This window comes from Sorex araneus, chromosome 1 (genome assembly GCF_027595985.1).
Source record: "Sorex araneus isolate mSorAra2 chromosome 1, mSorAra2.pri, whole genome shotgun sequence".
NCBI classification, from domain to species: Eukaryota; Metazoa; Chordata; class Mammalia; order Eulipotyphla; family Soricidae; genus Sorex; species Sorex araneus.
Window position 1 is genome coordinate 202,676,269 of NC_073302.1, and position 18,182 is coordinate 202,694,450.

The window sequence follows — 18,182 nt, forward strand, 5'->3', positions numbered from 1 at the left end:
GGAACTACCCATCAAACCAGTAAGCACTATTATGTTCTTATGGTTCCTTAAAGGGTTTCTATACCCTTTTGTAAATTAAGAACAGGGATTATGTCAGATACGAATTTTTTTGCAGCATTTCATGAAGATGCTCAAACCAGTTTCCTTCCTTCCTTCCTTCCTTCCTTCCTTCCTTCCTTCCTTCCTTCCTTCCTTCCTTCCTTCCTTCCTTCCTTCCTTCCTTCCTTCCTTCCTTCCTTCCTTCCTTCCTTCCTTCCTTCCTTCCTTCCTTCCTTCCTTCCTTCCTTCCTTCCTTCCTTCCTTCCTTCCTTCCTTCCTTCCTTCCTTCCTTCCTTCCTTCCTTCCTTCCTTCCTTCCTTCCTTCCTTCCTTCTCTCCCTTCCTCCCTCCCTTCCTTCTCTCCCTTCCTCCCTCCCTTCTCCCCTTCTTTCCTTCCATTTCTTCTATTCGGTTTTTGGGCCACACCCAGCAAAGCTCAGGGCTTACACATAGTTTTGTGCCAAGGTATCACTCTGGCAGGGCTCAGGGGCAATATGGGTTGCCAGTCAGTTGCATGCAAGGCAAATGCCCCACCTTCTGTACTATCACTCCTACACTAAAACAGTTTCATTTCAATCTAACTTTTGTGAGGAGAGTTAGGGGGTGGGCTATACATACCCAGCTGGGTCCAGGACTTATTCCTGACTCAGGAATTCCTCCCAACTGTGCTCAATGGATCTTAAGCAGTGTAAAGGATCAAACTTGGATCGGCTACATGCCAGACAAGTATTTTGACCCCAGTACTATCTCTCCAGTCTTTCAACATAACTTTTTAAGTGTAGTTTTTAAACCGCCTTGCAAAACTGTGCCCCAATTTCTTCTCTGATAGTATATATTCTTTTCTTCTTTACAAGATACTTTACACACTAGTAGTTTATTGCTGAAACTTCCAGGTTAACAGAGTACTTCCTAGGGTTTCCTGGCTTAGAAACTCTCTAGTTTCTAACCAATGAGAATGATACCTCTAAAATTCGCTCATCATCTATTTCATTGAAGACTGTGCCATTGATCTGATTTGGCTTCAAAGCAACCCAGTTAAAAACAGGCATTCGGAACTTCGTCTTGATTGGCTTCTTAATTTTCACGGCTGCAGACATGAGAGAGGAGATTAAGATCATATGATGACCCATGACCCTCAAGAACAATCAGACAATAGTTCTAGCAGATGACACTTTAACACTGGAGGAAGGCTGGCAGGAGGTGCTTTTTAGCATCTCTGTGGCTTGGGCCAGAGCAATCTGAATAGATAGGCTGATCGCCATAACACTGTCAAAATTGTCTAATGGTCAAGATTTGATTTTTTAAAAAATTTCTACAATTGCAATTTTATTATTTTTTTTTTTACTTTTTTGTCTCTTGGGTCCACATCCACTGGTACCCAAGGGTTTACTCCTGGCTCTGAACTTGGGATTTACTCCTGATGGTACTCGGGGCACCATGTGAAACGGAACCATATGAAATGGCCTCATGCATAGGAAGTGGTCTACTCACTATACTATCACTCTGGCCTGACAACTGCAGTTTTAGGACAAAGCTCAGAGCAAATAAAGTGTTGGGGAACAAAAAACAGTTTTAAGTTTTAGATAGGGAAAATGATTACTCTATATGGATTAGTTTGGCACTGCTGGTACAAGCTGACATCAAACATTCTAATTCTTGGTTTAAAATAAGTCTTAAGGGGGCTGGAGCAATAGCACAGCGGGTAGGGCGTTTGCCTTGCACGCGGCTGACCCGGGTTCTAATCCCAGCATCCCATATGGTCCCCTGAGCACGGCCAGGGGTAATTCCTGAGTGAAGAGCCAGGAGTAACCCCTGTGCATCGCCAGGTGTGACCCAAAAACCAAACAAAATAAAAAAGTAAAATAAATAAAATAAGTCTTAAGGGGCTGGAGCAATGGCACAGCGAGTAGGGCATTTGCCTTGTTTGCGGCCAACCCGGGTTGGATTCCCAGCATCCCATATGGTCCCCTGAGCTAGGAGTAATCCCAGAGTGCAGAGCCAGGATTAACCCCTGGGCATCGCCAGGTGTGACCCCCCCCCAAAAAAAAAAGTCTTAAAAGACTATCAGAGACTGCAAAAGGAATGGATGCCTAAACCAGCAGGAACAGACTATCAAGAAGGCTGGCTCCCAGCCACCGCAATCCCTCCCTCAGAGTGTTGGAGATCATGCAGATTTATTGGCTATGCAGCTCTGTGGTTAGTCTCCGGTCAGAACAGAAAACATTTCAGATGACACAGGGGCAGTGAAAAATATCAGGAAACTGTACTGCTTTCCAGAATCACTACAGTGCTCTTTTTTTTTTGGGGGGGGGTCACACCCAGCGATGCTCAGGGGTTACTCCTGGCTTTGCACTCAGGAATTACTCCTGGCAGTGTTTGGGGGACCATATGGGGTGCCGGGGATCGAAACCTGTGCAAGCCCTACCCGCTGTGCTATCACTCCAGCCCTATTACAGTGCACGTTTAAGGAGGGAAGCGTGTGTGTGTGTGTGTGTGTGTGTGTGTGTGAGAGAGAGAGAGAGAGAGAGAGAGAGAGGGAGAGAGAGAGAGGCACAAATGTGTGCGTGTGTGTGAGAGAGAGAGAGAGGCACAAATGTGTGCGTGTGTGTGTGTGAGAGAGAGAGAGAGGCACAAGTGTGTGCGTGTGTGTGTGTGTGTGTGTGTGAGAGAGAGAGAGGCACAAGTGTGTGCGTGTGTGTGTGTGTGTGTATGTGTGTGAGAGAGCAGGGTGGAAGTGGGGGAGGGGGGTTGGTGGGAGGGAGGAGGGAGATGGTGTTTTATTTTGAGCCACACTTGGTGGTGGCTCACAGGCTTCATGGTCTCTCCTCATGGTGCTCACGGGACCACACAGTGCTGCGAACTTGAACCCAGAGCTCCTGCATGGAAAGCCTGAGCTCCAGTCCTTTATGTCCCACTGTTCCTCGCCTACGTAAATAAGCAATCAGCTCTGTGTGACTGAAGGGCATCAATGTGCCCATTGAAAACCAAAAGGCTCTTCTGCAGGAAAAGTCAACTCATCTTACTTTGGTGAAATGAGCTGAGGAAGAAGGGTGATTCGTTACAACTGCATCAATGAATTACACATCATAAAGCAGAGTCCTCAAATCACTAGGCTCCATGGGTTCATCTCCCACAGTCTGTCCTCGGAGGACTTAAGCTACTTGGGTGCTTGGCTCTTTGCCATCATTAGCAGGAGTGGGGGAAACAAAATAAATGCAATGGCAGAAAATGGCTTTCACTGAAAGCCCAGTGAATGGGCTTTCACTGGGCTGCGCTGGGGGGTCATGGCAAAGGGAAGAGAGGGGTGCCTTGTTCCTCCAGAGTTATGAAGGCCATGTAACACTGGGACAGCAGGTGACAGCTCCACACACAGCATGCAGGAACACAGACAGACAGCCTCTGCCAACCCAGGCCTTCCTGTCACCAGACGTGACCCCTCTGTCCCACTACCGAACAGTGTGGGGTTCCTTACCACATTTCATTTTGCCCGGGGGAAAAAAATCCATGTCTCCTATCTAAGGGCAAAGGAACAGACCTTCTTCCCCTTGCCGGGCACTTGAGCAATGCTGAGGGAGAAGATGGGAAATGCGAAGGGCTGGGAGCAGATCTTCCCTGATCTGAGGGGCCCGGTCAAGGCTCCCAGGACCAGTCTTACCTCTCATAATTCAGCAGGCCCCAGGGCATTCACTCAGCCTCACGCCCTCGGCAGCTGTCTGGGTTTTTCTATTTTGTGTTTGTTTGGGGCCATTGGCAGTTGTCTGACTTTTTTTTTTGTTTGGGGGCCACATAGCTGTGCTCAGGGCTTACTCCTGGCTATGCACTCAGGGATCACTCCTGGTGGGCCTCAGGGGGCTATACGGGGTGCTGAACTGGAATCTGATTGGCGGCATGCAAGGCAAGTGATCTCCCTGCTGTACCACCCCCATGCCCCACCTGCCTGACTTTTTACTCTAGCAAGTTCCGGAATAAGCCTTCGATCAGAATACAGACAAAAAAGTTTTCCTCAGACAGGCTCCTGACTCCAAATGGGGAACAGAAATGGAAATGGAGTGGCTTCAGAAAAACCATAATGTTTGCGCAGGTTAAGGAACATGGCCCTTCGGATTTAGGGTGCGGGGGTCTATAACTAGAGGCCAGTGGGAGGGGACTGGGCAAGCTCCAGCAGAATTCTGGGGGCAGCCCTCCTCTTCCCTTCAGAATGGTAAATCATAGATTTCTGGTAGCGCTGAGGTCCTAGAGCCACAGTGAAAATCAAACTAAAGGGAAAAACTCCTTTGCTCAGGGCGGGGCAATGTGGAGGTGAGAAAGGTAACATGGCAACTCCAGAGTGTCAAGTTAAAGCTTCAAAATCTCCCCCCAAGGTTCATGTTGAATATGTGGGCAAACCTAGATAAGTCCAGCAACCCCGAGAATCTCTACAGACATAACATCCCCGTGCATGGACAAATGAGGGTGATGTCAGGGGACAATGGACTGACAGAACACAAGGCAAGGAACGACACACTTCAAGAGGAGAGACCTACAGAAAAGCTTGATTGGCCCATCTTTGGTGGAAGCAGAACAAATACAAAAAAAAAAATTAGATAGTTAGAATCAAACAGCGCAGCACAGAATTTCATGCTTCCTGGACATATTTCACAAGGCAGCAGAGAAAAGAATTCATTTCCATTCAGGCCTGCCTGCCTGCCTGAAAGACTCACTTAGTAATGCACCTAAAAGGGGAGAAAAAAAGTCCTTTCTAGAAGGAGGAAAAGAAAAATGTTTTTATTAGCATGAGCTCGAATAGTCATCTTCGACTGTGCTAGCTACTTTGTTAGACAGACACAAATTTTAATAATAAAATAATAATAATAATTAAAAAATTCATCAATCAGCCAAAGCCGAAATGTTCATTGTTATATTCCCGAGTCCATTCTCCCAAGAGGGAGCAGAGCAGAGACTGCTCAGCCTGTAACTGCCCACGCCGGGAGACGCCACCAGATGGATGTCACAGATTTGATAAGACGTTTCACCTCAAAGACACCTTTCCCACTGTTTCTCTATAGAATGCAGAGGAAGGTCACACTCTGCCCAGGGGCCACCTCCTCCTACTTCCCAGTCCGGTGGCCAGCGCACACCCGCTCACTCCACACTGAAAAGGAAAGACATCCCGTTGTCCAGAGCCCCTGGGTCTAGTGGCGTCACGGGGATGCTTGACTATCTCGGTGACGGCGTTTGCATCTACTGGGCCATCCTGATTCAGGCTGGCCTCCTGCTTCCAGAGGGAATGAGATGGCTACTAAATGAATGGCAAAACTGCTCACAAAATAGGCTATAACCACTAACAACCAAATGAAGGATGAGCAATAGCGCGAGATGAAAGGCCTTACAGAAATTGCCCCATTCTCAAGCTGTCAGAGACTCACGGAGGATCTTGCAATCCTTACATGTTGCAACACAGAGTCTCTTGAAATGGTTTAATGGACATTGATGGCACAAAAGAGGAATTTCCTTAATCCCACGCACACTCCGCTAACCGGCCAGAGTCACAGGCAACACAACCGTGGCATCCCTGGCAGCTTCCGTGGGTAAAGGGCAGAATACAGAGTGTCACACTCAGAAACTGAGGCAATCAACAGAGCCAATACAATCATTTTGCCTATGTAAATAGTGGGAAGAACCACGTTAATTAAAAAAGATTAACCAGGCCCACTCCAGCTCTTCCTGAGTTCCACAGCAGCGCCCGAGGGAAGGAGGGAATCGGGGTTGTATCACACGCTGGGGTGTGGCAGAGAGAAGGGAAGCAGGACCCCAAGTGAAATGCAGACACACACAGCAGACAACAGCTCCTGAGGGAGCCTCGGCCGAGACAACGCAGGGCTGTCACAGCTACTGTGAGCTGACTATCTTGGCACAGACCCTCAGGGCTGCCAAGGGGCTCCTGCGTGTTCCCACTACCCCTTCAGACCATTCCATGAAGCCATTCCTTATGCTCCTGTCACTCAGAAGCAAAAATTTCTAGAAGAAAAGCAGAATGAGTCCTAAGGAGGGAGAAATAAGTGGCTCGTTTTACTGAGAACATTCCTTTCAACAGGCACTAGTTTGTTTTTGGTTCTGTTTTTGGTTTTTCCCTTTTGGGTCACACCCGGCGATGCACAGGGGTTACTGCTGGCTCACACACTCAGGAATTACTCCTGGCTGTGCTCGGGGACCATATGGGATGCTGGGAATCAAACCCAGGTTGGCCGCGTGCAAGGCAAATGCCCTACCCGCTGTGCTATCGGCCCAGCCCTGGTACTTGTTGGTTTTAAAATAGCTGGAGTGGAGAGAAAAATCAAAGACTTCATGTGAGCCACATCTGCCATGAGTGGCTTTCTGGGTCCAAAAGAACCTCAGTCACTAGGAATGAGTCTTCCCTGATGCCAGGCTCACGAAGCTGTCGAAGGGAAATCCTTCACAGCTAAGACAGCCGAGACGTGTCTTTCCGACTGTGGGCAAAGGCTCTGAGAGCTACTGGCTGTGGAGACTACCCAAGTGGTAGCTCTTCACTGGAAATAAGAGACTCATGGGGCTGAAGCGCATGAGGAGGCGGAATGATCTGAAGTCACAGGAATGGCACCAGCATAGCTCAGAGCAAGTCCAAATTCCAGAGGAAACCCCCCATGACTCAAAAAAGGGCTTGCACTAAAAATTCATTTTCATGACCAGAAAGTAAAAATATAGCTTCCAAGGCAGCAGAGCCTCCTTCCTGTCTCCTCTCCCAGCCGCTGTCCCCTGCCTGCCTGGCTCACAGCAAGTAGGCGCTGAGCTCCAGCCTGCTCTCTTGGGGAGCTGCACGCTTGGGGCACTGCAAAGCAGGGGCACTGCTGCTGGCAATGTTTCCCTCGGGGAGGAAATGCCACTCGGGAAAGGTCAGGTTTGCCAGGGCTGAGAAGAGCTATCTGGAAGCTTCTGTCAGTTACAGAGAAAGGCACTGTAACTGCATGAGAGCTGTCACTGAAAAAAAAAAAAAAAAAACCTTCAGCAAAAAAATAAAATAAAAGTATAAAAGCCAGAAGCACTCTGTTTGGACTACTGTGCTTTCAGAGTAGGAGTTGTCTGGCCAGTGACCCTGGTCAGTGTCCAGAAGTCTGCACTAACTGCAGGAAGTGCATGAATTCCTAAGAAGGCGAGCTGTCTCTCTGCTCTAGGTGGGCAGAGTGCAAGGGAAAGATGGGGCGAGAGCAGAACTTCCTGCGAAAGACCAGGGACACGGGCTCCTCCGGGTAAAGTGGAATGCCTCCTGCGCAGGAGTTTCCTTCTGTGCTGTTTATTCGGGATTGGGGGCCACAGGCAGTGGTGCTCTGGGCTGACCCTCAGCTCTCGGCTCAGGATCACTCCTGACAGTGCTAGGTGGAGCATCTGCAGGACTGAGGGGTCGAATCCACGTTGCCTGCATGCAAGACAAGCACACGACCCTCTGTGCTACCACCCCAGCCCTCCTTTCCTTGCAGCAGGAACGTTCCTTATCTTCAGAGGAGGGGCCTCCAATGCCAGGGGACCCGGTCTTGGTCTCGGAGAGATGGCTGGAACCCTCTGGCAGTAACACAAGGGAGTGGTTCTTACGCAAGCACCTGGCTTTTCAGTCTGTGCTCTTACCTGCTAATCCTGAGTTGAAGACCACGGTGGGCGAGGACGTTCCCGGCAGCGGGGGTGCAGAGGGAGGAGGTGGGGGCGGTAAGGGAGGGGCGGGCACAGTCTCTGCTGCAGGACCCGGGAGGGGTGGAGGGGGTGGCGGGGGTGGTGGAGGTGGCGGGGGCGGGGGTGGCGGGGGCATAGGGGGTGTTACGGGGCCATTGTGCACTAGAAAGAGAAAAGGAACAGGTTGACTTAGATGGGCTTTGAAACACCAGGATCGCTACCCGCCCCCCTGCCCCCTCCCCCAGCAATATGGCAAGGGCACATAAGTTATCGGAAGAGGCAAAGACGTGAAACAGACAAACGGTCTTTTCCCACGGATGTAGCTTTCCTCATGGACAAATGGGGGATGTCCTACGACATATCGAAATAAAGATTTGTCAACGCAGCATGAGTCTCCAGCCAAGGCGTCTCACCTGTTTCAGGCGTGTCTGGCGACAGAGGTAGTGGTGGGGGAGGCGGGGGTAAGGGTCCCGTGGAGGCAGCCCCTGTCACGGGTCCCATGAAGTTAGCAGCCTCCCCCTCTGACCCTGTGGACAGCACACCAGGGGTCACCACTGGCAGGATGGCGATGTCCCCGTCCCCTTTCTTCTGAATCTTAATGGTCCCTTGTTTCTCCAGTTCGTGAATCTTTTTCTCCAAGGTAGACTGTCTCTGAATGGCTTCTTCTTTCTCTTTGACCATCTTCCTTAATGTGTGAACCTGGGTGTTTGCATCTTTGTAGATTTCCTGCAAGAGCCCATGGTCAAGAGTTTATATTCCCATCACAGTCATTTTTGGGTTTTGTTTTGGAGTCACACCTGTTGATGCCCAGGGGTGATCCCAAGCAGTGTGCTCAAGAGTGATCCTTGGTAGTGTTTGGGGAGCCACATGTTGGAACAGGGACCAAGCCTTGCAATCAGCCACACACAAAGCAAGAGCCTTACCTGCAGGCTAAGCAGTCATATATCTATCACCATAAAATTACATATTTAAGAGAAAGAAAATATACCCCCCAACATACACACACAAGCAGAATTGGAATATTAATATAAATTGGAATTCCGAGGAATGCAGCCAGATCCCTAAAGACCCATTTAATGATCAATTTTCATTGATAATGCATACAATAAATATATTCTGGCGGTTGTTACTGTTAAAGTACTTCTTTCCATTAATAAATGGAGTTTGTTACTGGAACGATGCTACAGCAGATAAGGTGTTTGCCTTGCATGTGGCTGACCTGGTTCCACCCCCGGCATCCCATATGGTCTCCTAAGCACCACTAGGAGTAGTTCCTGAATGTAGAGCCAGGAGTAATCCCTGGACAATGCTGAGTGTGGCCCCAAAACCAATAAATAATTTTTAAAAATAAATGAATGGGGTTAACCAATTATTCTTTGCTGGTGGAGCACAGGAATGACCCAAAATACTTTTGCAGCTGACTCTGCATTATCAAGGTGCCTTCTGGTGGAGCACTGTTTGCCTCTCGGGCTCTGAAATGCATTTGGAATTCCTAGATACATATCAGCTAGCAGTAAGCAACTAAACCCTAAACCAGACTTGGCGAGAAGTCAGACTGGGATTAAAAATCTGCAAAGCAGGGAATAATCCACTCATGAATAACCAGGGGCTGATGTTCTTGAATAGATTACTGAGGCCTGACCAGGGCCCCCTTGACCAAACTGAGGACTGTAATTGTAACATTGTCCCTTTGCTAATGCTCTTAACAGAACAGGCCAAAGCTTCCTTCCACTAATTACTAATTTCTATCTAGGTTTTTAGCAGGAAACAAAGAAGCTACAATTTTCAATGCAAAGGCTGTCCTGACTCCTTTTGTAAAGGGCCCACAGAGTTCCAATGGAAGGATTTTATGGATCTTACTTGCTGGATCTTATACACGTGACCTCTGACCAGAAACCTCCAGAAGACAGACACATTCTTCACACCATGTCCATTATTAATAATCTGAAAGTCTGCACTTGAATTGACTCCATATGCTACAGTTTTGTCTCAACGGTGTGCCAGAAAATTAATTTCCTAGAGTTAACTACAGGAGGACCCATCAAAATATCAAGCAACACAGAGTCATGATAACCATGACATAAAATGTGTCATTTCATTAACGGCAGTGTACAGGCAAGGCATTTGGCTGGAAGCCCTCCAGGTTTTTCAGTGATTTTATGTTCAGTCCGATTGCAAGCACATGGATGGCACTCCATAAATGCCTGACATGCAAGGTAAAACAATGACCCGGCCAAATAAAATAGCTGAGACTATCTGAGAGTAAAATAGATTGGTTTTGCTTTGCCATTCTCGTTCCTTTTTCATTTCATTGAATGCCGTGAAGTCTTGCCTGTGTTGTGATCTCGGCATTTCCACGACAACCACCAAATCTAGACTGAGGCAGAAGCAAAGCAAAGAAATACAAAGAAACCCAAGGCCTTATAAAAATAAATAAGGGGCATACATTCATGGTGATTTTATTTCCAACAAAACAGGTGACTCGCAGAATCAACTCAAATTCACCCAGAAGAGAAAATCATATTGCTCCCCAAAGCCTGTGATGAGATCATGAGTCCCCAGTATTCCCTGCATAGATGTGTGTGGGCCAACTTTCACTAGATGGACTTTGCACCAAGTATCACTTCTACAACAGTTATGCATTAGCAAGCATGCACATCCGACATGCATGGATGTACCCATGCTGTCCCACACTCAAGCTGAACTACAGTCCTTGCCACCGGCAGCTGTCATCATCACACTTACTCGAACAACATCCAGCTCCTTGTTCCTCTGCATGAGCTGTTTCTCCAGTTCCACGATCTTGGACATGGCTTCATTCTCTGTGTCTTGCAGCTTTTCCGACAACTATTAAGATTTGGAAAGGGAAGTGGTTTCACAACACAGGATACTCTGAACAAATCCTTCACTCTCCAAAAAATGCTCTCCAAAAATGCTGGATTGATAGTACAGTGGGTAGTGTGCTTGCCTTGCATGTAGCCAGCCCGGTTAGATCCCTGGCATCCCATATGCCCCCACTCCCCACCACCCCAAGGACTGCCAGGGGTAATTCCTAAGTGCAGAGCAAGGAGGAACCCCTGAGTATCACCAGGTGTGGCCCTAAAACCCCCAAATAGCTGTATTTTTCAGCTGTTTTCTTGAAATGGTAGTATTTCTACCTTTTGTTTGTTTGGGGACCAGCCCAGAGAGGTGCTCAGAACTTACTCCCAGCTCTTTGCTCAGGGATCACTCTAGCAATGCACAGGGAACCATATGGGGTTCCGGGGATAAACTCTGAGCTGGCTGCGTGCAAGGCGAGCACCCTATAGCTCTCCTATGGCTCTGGTCTCATGTTAGTATTTCTAAAATGGTTCTGAATGCAAGCTTCCAGCCAGAATGAATACTGTGGTCTTTTATACAACCCAGATACTAGCTGCTTAGTGTTCTGACAGCACAGTAGAAGTTTATCCTTTTCTGAGGGAACTAGAAACAGAGGGATACAGGGAGGGGATCTACCATTCCCTCCCTCAAGAAGGGCTGATGGGGCCAGAGAGAGAAAGTGTACTGTATAGATAGTATAGCTAGCTAAGGATTTGCTTTGCATGCAACAAACCTTGGCACCACATGATCTCCTGAGCACTGCCGGGTGCAGCACTGCTCCCTGTCACATAGCCCCCACCCCACTGCCTTTGCTGGCTTAAACCAGATTATCTCTAGCACTGGGGACCCAAAGCAGTACCCTATCCTCAGATCCTGGCACTGAATTACCCAACTGAAAAAGAGATGGAAAAAAAAAAGAGTTGGGGGCTGGAGTGATAATACAGTGGGGAGGGCATTTGCCTTGTAAGCAGCCGACCAGGGGTCAATCCCCAGCATCCCATATGGTCCCCCGAGCACTGGCATCTGTGCATTGTGGGGTGTGACCCAAAAAATGAAAGAAAGAAGAAAGAAAGAAAGAAAGAAAGAAAGAAAGAAAGAAAGAAAGAAAGAAAGAAAGAAAGAAAGAAAGAAAAGAAAGAAAGAGAGAGAGAGAAAGAAGGAAAGGAGAAAGAGAGAAAGAGAAGAAAAAGAGAAGAAAGAAAGGAAGAAGAAAGGGAGAAAGAAAGAAAGAAAGAAAGAAAGAAAGAAAGAAAGAAAGAAAGAAAGAGAGAGAGAGAGAGAAAGAAAGAAAGAAAGAAAGAAAGAAAGAAAGAAAGAAAGAAAGAAAGAAAGAAAGAAAGAAAGAAAGAAAGAAAGAAAGAAAGAAAGAAAGAAAGAAAGAAAGAAAGAAAGAAAGAAAGAAAGAAAGAAAGAAAGAAAGAAAGAAAGAAAGAGTTGAAGAGCTGTTAGGCAAAAGCTTTTTACTGACCGAGAACACTTGGCTCTCTGACTCTACGGCTGCATTAACACTACTTGTTCTTTTGACCTGACCTAATGAAGTAACGAACTATTGGGGGCTGGAAGGCCGGGGGGGGGGGGGGGGGGGGAACGGCCCGCATGGTACAAATCAATTAGCAAACTGCTGTAAGACTGATTAGCGATTCTTCCTGAAAATACAAAAAAAAAAGGTCAGTTACATGTCAGCAGTATGCAAACTACAGAGCTTCCTGTTCAGGTTTCATGGTGCTTTGCTTTAGGGACTTACTTTAGCCTCTTTTTTGGTTTGTTTGTTTGTTTGTTTGGGGGTCACACCCAAGGGTGCTCAGGGTTTACTCTTGGCCTTGTACTCAAAGGATCACTCCTGGGGTTTGGAGGACTATATGGGGTGCAGGGGATCAAAACTGGGTTAGCTGTGCGTACCGTAAGCCCATGCCTGCTGTAGTATCTCCCTGTCCCTCTTTTTTGTTGTTTGTTTTTTTACTATTTTAGCTTCTTATCAGTTTCATCATGGGAACTGATGAAAAAGATAATTTGGGGACTAAGAGGAACAGTCCTCAAGTGCTTTGACTTAAAGATGCAGGAGCCTCGTAGTGGAGCTGGATTAAATACTGATCACCATTCCTCTTAGGGAGCAACTTATGATGTAAAATATATTGGCACATACATTATCTGCAGGCAATAGCCAATAAACTGACTAGATAATATAGTTTCTTTGTTCTCTTTCTTGTAACTGAACTTCACATGAGGATAATGAAGAGAAGAACATTTGAACATCAAACATTTGTGAAGAAAAAGAAAAAGAGTGGCTATATATTAGCACAGTCATGCAAAGTTAGCTGATGCTTCAAGAGAAAGACAAGGTGAGTCCTCAGTTTTCTCCCATAATATCCCAAACACAGTAACGTCTGAGTCCTTACACTGCTCTGAGAATGATCAGAAAATGAGACAAGATGAGGAGGAAGAGGAGAGATTTACACTGATTTACACTGACTAACTGATTTACAGAGAGATCTATCACTGTATCACTGTACCACTGTCATCCCGTTGCTCATCAGTTTGCTCAAGCGGGCACCAATAACGTCTCCATTATGAGACTTGTTGTTACTGTTTTTAGTATATTGAATATGCCATGGGAGCTTGCCAGGCTTTGCTATGCAGGTGGGATACTCTCAATAGCTTGCTGGGCTCTCCAAGAGGGACAGTGAATCGAACCTGGGTCGGCCATGTGCAAAGTAAACACCCTACCTGCTGTGCTATTGCTCCAGCCATTACACTGATTAGGTTCAGAATTTATATTTATCTTCTTTTTGCAGAGGGCAGGTGTGGAACTCAGGCCTCATACAAGCAAGGCATACACTCGACCACTAAATCATATTCTCAGCCACCAGGCTCAGAATTGTAAATGAGGGGCTGGAGCGATAGCACAGCAGGTAGGGCATCTGCCTTGCACGCAGTCAACCCGGGTTTGAATCCCAGCATCCCATATGGTCTCCTGAGCACCGCCAGGAGTATCTCCTGAGTGTAGGACCAGGAATAACCCCTGTACATCGCCAGGTGTGACCCAAAAAGCAAAAAAAAAAAAAAAAAAAATTGAAAATGAATCTCTGAAGGGAAGAAATGCTTGACTTCCTCATGCTCTTCCTAAGCAGGAGCCAACTCGGCCCCAGTAGCATCTAAACAGAAGGGGTTTGACTTTCCAACTGGGTCAAGTCACATGATGCCCTCTTGCAAAGGAAGGTCCATTTCCTACACCAGGATGCTTCGGACAAACACTCAGAGAGAAAAATAATTTCCTCAAAAAGAGAAGACTCTGGGGCTGGAGTGATAATACAGCGGGTATGGCATTTGCCTTGCACGCAGCCGACCCGGGTTCGATTCCCAGCATCCCATATGGTCCCCCAAGCACCGCCAGGAGTAATTCCTGAGTGCATGAGCCAGGAGTAACCTCTGTGCATCATTGGGTGTGACCCAAAAAGAAAAAAAAAAGAGAAGACTCATTTCACAGCCAAGGATTCTGCCAATCAGAATCCATCACATATATTGGGTTTGGTGTTTGTGTGTGTGTGTGTGTGTGTGTGTGTAGCGGGGTGGGGATAGCTGGGGTAGTGAGTAGATCCGAAATAATTTTTAGTAGGACTCTCTAAAAAAGAGGGCCTCTCCCGATAATATTTGGTCAACAGAGCTGGTAGTTCACTATGAGGGTCTACAGACACAGTTCTGCTTGCCCCCTGCAGTGCTGGGAATCACCAGGTAACCCCAGTACTACTCAGGGCCTCCAGGGACATATGGTGATGCTCAAGGTGCCATGTGGGGTGGGGTACTGAAGCAGGTTGCTTCTTAACCCCTTATTATCTTCCCCGGGCCCAGCATTGGGAAATTTTAAAAGTACCACTTTCTATTTGTCCTTGCAATATTCAAGTATATGTTCAATGATGAACAATGAATGGTCCCTACGGGCCTCATATTCAAGATGATCTATGGAACAACAACAACAAAAATCCCCTCAACAGGAAATCAGTCCCTCTCTGTCTACGAGAGGATACCCATCTTGAAAAGGAGAAGATGGGAAATCATGCTGATTTTCTGGAAGATGCCTACCATTGAAAATATCTTGAGAACCAGAAGAACTCATCGGAAGACACGAGGCCATCTGATGTGTGGGCTCATATGAACTCATCTGAGAGAAGATGACTCTAATTCAGAAGAGTCTGAATTTCAATCAAATCCACCTATCAAGATTGCATTTCCTTCAACCAGCAATGCACGTCATCTCATTCTCCTGGCCTATAACTAAGATGCCAGGAAAATGAGAACTTAGCAGGACGAGCACAAAAGCACATAAATGAAAATGAACCTGTGAAGGGAAGAAACACTTGACTTGCACATGTTCTTCCTAAGCTGGTGCCAACTCAGCCCCTATAGCACCTAAAAGGGAAGGCTTTCCAACTGGATTGAGCCACAAATCATGATGATGCCCTTGCAAAGGGAAGGAGAGCAATTTCCTCAATCAAGATGCTGTGGAGAAACAGGCAACAGAGAGCTCTGCTCTTTCTTTTGTCCTTTGAGGCGATGAATGAACCTATGTCACATGTATGCAAAATATGAACTACATCCCTAGCACCCAGATCTCACTTTTGCAAGGGGTGTTTTGGGGGAAGCACACCCACATAGAGCCAAGAATCAAAGTGGGGCCTCTCACATGCAAAGCATGCTCTCGGCCATTGAACCATCTCTCTGAGCTAGCTCCCACTTCTTAATATCACACACCTTCCTTCTCTGAAAGAACCCCAAGTAGCACCGAGAGCTCTGACTCCATGTGCAACTGACGCCTCTACCCAAACCCTTTCATTGACTACCAGGAAAGCTAACGTGTCTTCTGCTCTACAGCCAGCTGAAACTTAGGCCATCCTTTTCTAAGATGTAGTTACATGAGAAATGTTTTCTTCCAGTTCTTCCACCCTCTCCAAGGCCGCATTCTTGGTCTCGGCATCCTCCAGCAGGGCGCCCACATCAAACACGTTGTCCAGATAAGCCTGAATCTGTACCTGCAGCTTGTCACTCTCCGTGTGCTTCAGCTTCTAAAAAGAATCAAAACGCAAGAGCAAAGGGTGTTCACATCTTGGTGAAAACAAAGCGTATTATCCAAGAGCTGAAATGATTTTGTTTGTTCTAGTCTTTTTCCAGATAGCTTGAGAGAACACGACTCTTAGAAAAATTATACAATGACTGAGTCTGGAGAGATAGTACAGCTGGAAAGACGTTTGTTTTGCATGTGGCCAACCTAGGTTCAACCCCCAATACCACATATTGTCTCCTGAGTCTGCCAGAAGTGACCCGTGAGTGCTGATCCAGGAGTGACCCCAGTAAGCTGGTCACTTACTTAGCCACTTAGTCACTAAAGCCCCCACATTAAACTTTTTTATTTAAAAAAGAATTATGAAATGTCTGAGTGGGTATCTTATATTAGTTTCTGATTAATACACTCTTCCCAACATAAACACAATTCCTGTCTATTAGTTGCCATTGATAGATTTTTGAGGTAGACATATTCCCTCCTGATACAATGACACCGGCACATGGCTATCATCAAACCTGAGGGGAGTCCATGGAAAAGAGCTTGTGGGTGAGATTTTGTCTAGACGGTGATGGGATTTCAGTTGAGAGGGTTGGATAGAGAGAGTGACAGACACTTAAAGTCTTGGAGCTGAGTTTACTGCAGATTGCTAGAATTCATCCCCATGATTACTTCCCAAAGACAAAGACACTATTTCCACATAAAGCATATAAGGCTAAAAATGCACACAATGGGACACTTTTCTCGTTTACCTCTTAGGGCCAGGCACTCTAAAGGAAGTCAATTAGCTCTTGGATGAAATTAGAGGACATATCAGTGATTCTTCCTTACAAGTGACCCAAGTCTCAGCTGTCTCTAGAAATTGCATCAGTGGCAATAATATTAACTGCTACACATAAATAATGTCAACAAATACTATTGATTGATTGAACCGATCAATAGCAACCTAAGAGACTGCCGTTTTGTAATTTAACGAAGCATTTCTGTATTATATGATTGTAACATTACTCTTCCAACCATCTTGGTCTATCAAAGAGAACTATGGACTTTTGAAAATGTCTTAATTTTTTTCCTTAATATCAAGATTGAGTCCACGACTCATATAAGTGAGACAAGTCCTCTACCACTGACTTACATCCCAGCTCATTTTTTACTAATTTTGAAGAAGAATTCTACTTCATACAAATTCAAAGGAATACAATTTTCACCTAGATCTAATCTTTGACAGCTTGGAACACAGGGCTCACTTCAGGAACAAGCCATCTTAATAGAGGAGTCAGGACTGAAAAAGATATTTGAGTAAAGGGGTAGACTTAGACTTGGGATGGGGGGGACAGAGAAGCAGCAGGCTGTGTTGTCAGTGACGGACAGGTTTCTGCCACTGCGCCTATCCTGAATTCCTGAAGTGGCTCTCCATTGTTTCCCAAAATTGACCCTGGGAATCTCTTACTATCATTTTTTTGGAGTGGGTGGGGTAATGAGTCATACCTCATGGTTCCCAGGGCTTACTCCTAACTCAGTGCTCAGGGATCATCCTTGATTGTACTTGAGGAACCACATGCAGTGTCAGAGATCAAACTGGAACTGGTCACATGCAAGGCAAGTGCCTTACCCCCTGTTCTATATCTCAAGTCCTCACGATCAGTTATCTCATACACTTAATTCTTGTTCAAATATTGCTATTCTTAGACCCTACAAGGAAAGGGGAGAGACAAATTTGATCTCAACAAAATCTTTCAGGAGAAAAATTCTGTCCAAGATATGAATGGTTCTGTCCAAGTTCTTTCCAACAATGTACAAGAAGAATTTAAATAAGTAAACAGTCCAGACAAACTTTTGTGGAATACCCTCAGGCATCAACCAGTACAGTCTTTAGACCGCTGAACTGTAGCCACTCCCTGATTCAGGCACACCATGGATTACGTGGCAGTGAGATTTTGGGTGGACTGGCAGGACATTTTTGCAGAACAGGAGTTGAAAACCACTGCCTTGGGCAACATTAGCCCTGTTTGCTCAGGGGCAAGCTCCGCTGGTTTGACAAGCAAGGCCAAGAGCTCAGGAGTAATCCATCCCGTGATTCTGCCATGTAGTCCACACGGTCTGGAGAGACAGCACAGCTGGGAAGCACGACCAGTACTGCAGTATGCAGTTCCCTGCTTCACGCTCACTGATGATGGGAAGCTGAAGTGTGGAGATGTCTAGAGGAAGTCTACGCTCTCTTCTTCACAGCTAGAAACAGCTGTTAAGTTGGGGTCACCAGTTTTTGCTCTAGTACTTAGAGGCCTCCTCCAGGAAGCGAGCCAACCACTCCTCTATGGTAGAGAAGAGAGAACTGCCTGGGAGACAAAGGCCAAGCTGGGAGAGCGTACCCTGCTCCTCCAGTCTGCTTACAATTTTCACATCAACTGTCTGATTCTTAGCTAAAGAGAACTTCAGGGAAGTGACTGAGCACTTCTGCCAGGGATCAACAGAAAGGGAAACTTTAGACCCTCTTCCCTCCCAAGACCTAACAGCGGAAGTTCTAAAGCCACAAACAATTTAAGAAGAATTTACAGCTCTGTAAGGAAGTCTCT

General features: G+C 46.5%; 1 protein-coding gene across 5 annotated transcripts in view; it reads right to left on the reverse strand.

Moving 5' to 3' along the window:
• The window catches only part of FMNL2 (formin like 2), a 376,300-nt gene that overhangs the window by 31,299 nt on the left and 326,819 nt on the right, over positions 1 to 18,182 (reverse strand). For 3 of the 5 annotated variants that reach the window (XM_055136998.1, XM_055137002.1, XM_055137010.1), the window contains exons 12-16: positions 15,464 to 15,613; positions 10,443 to 10,544; positions 8,111 to 8,423; positions 7,656 to 7,859; positions 1,001 to 1,125 (exon numbers count right to left, since the gene is read on the reverse strand). In XM_055136998.1, the coding sequence (XP_054992973.1) occupies positions 1,001 to 1,125; positions 7,656 to 7,859; positions 8,111 to 8,423; positions 10,443 to 10,544; positions 15,464 to 15,613 (894 nt within the window). Of the gene's footprint in view, positions 1 to 1,000; positions 1,126 to 4,561; positions 4,583 to 7,655; positions 7,860 to 8,110; positions 8,424 to 10,442; positions 10,545 to 15,463; positions 15,614 to 18,182 lie in introns of all 5 variants that reach the window. The other 2 variants (XM_055136981.1, XM_055136988.1) reach the window with 1 other exon arrangement.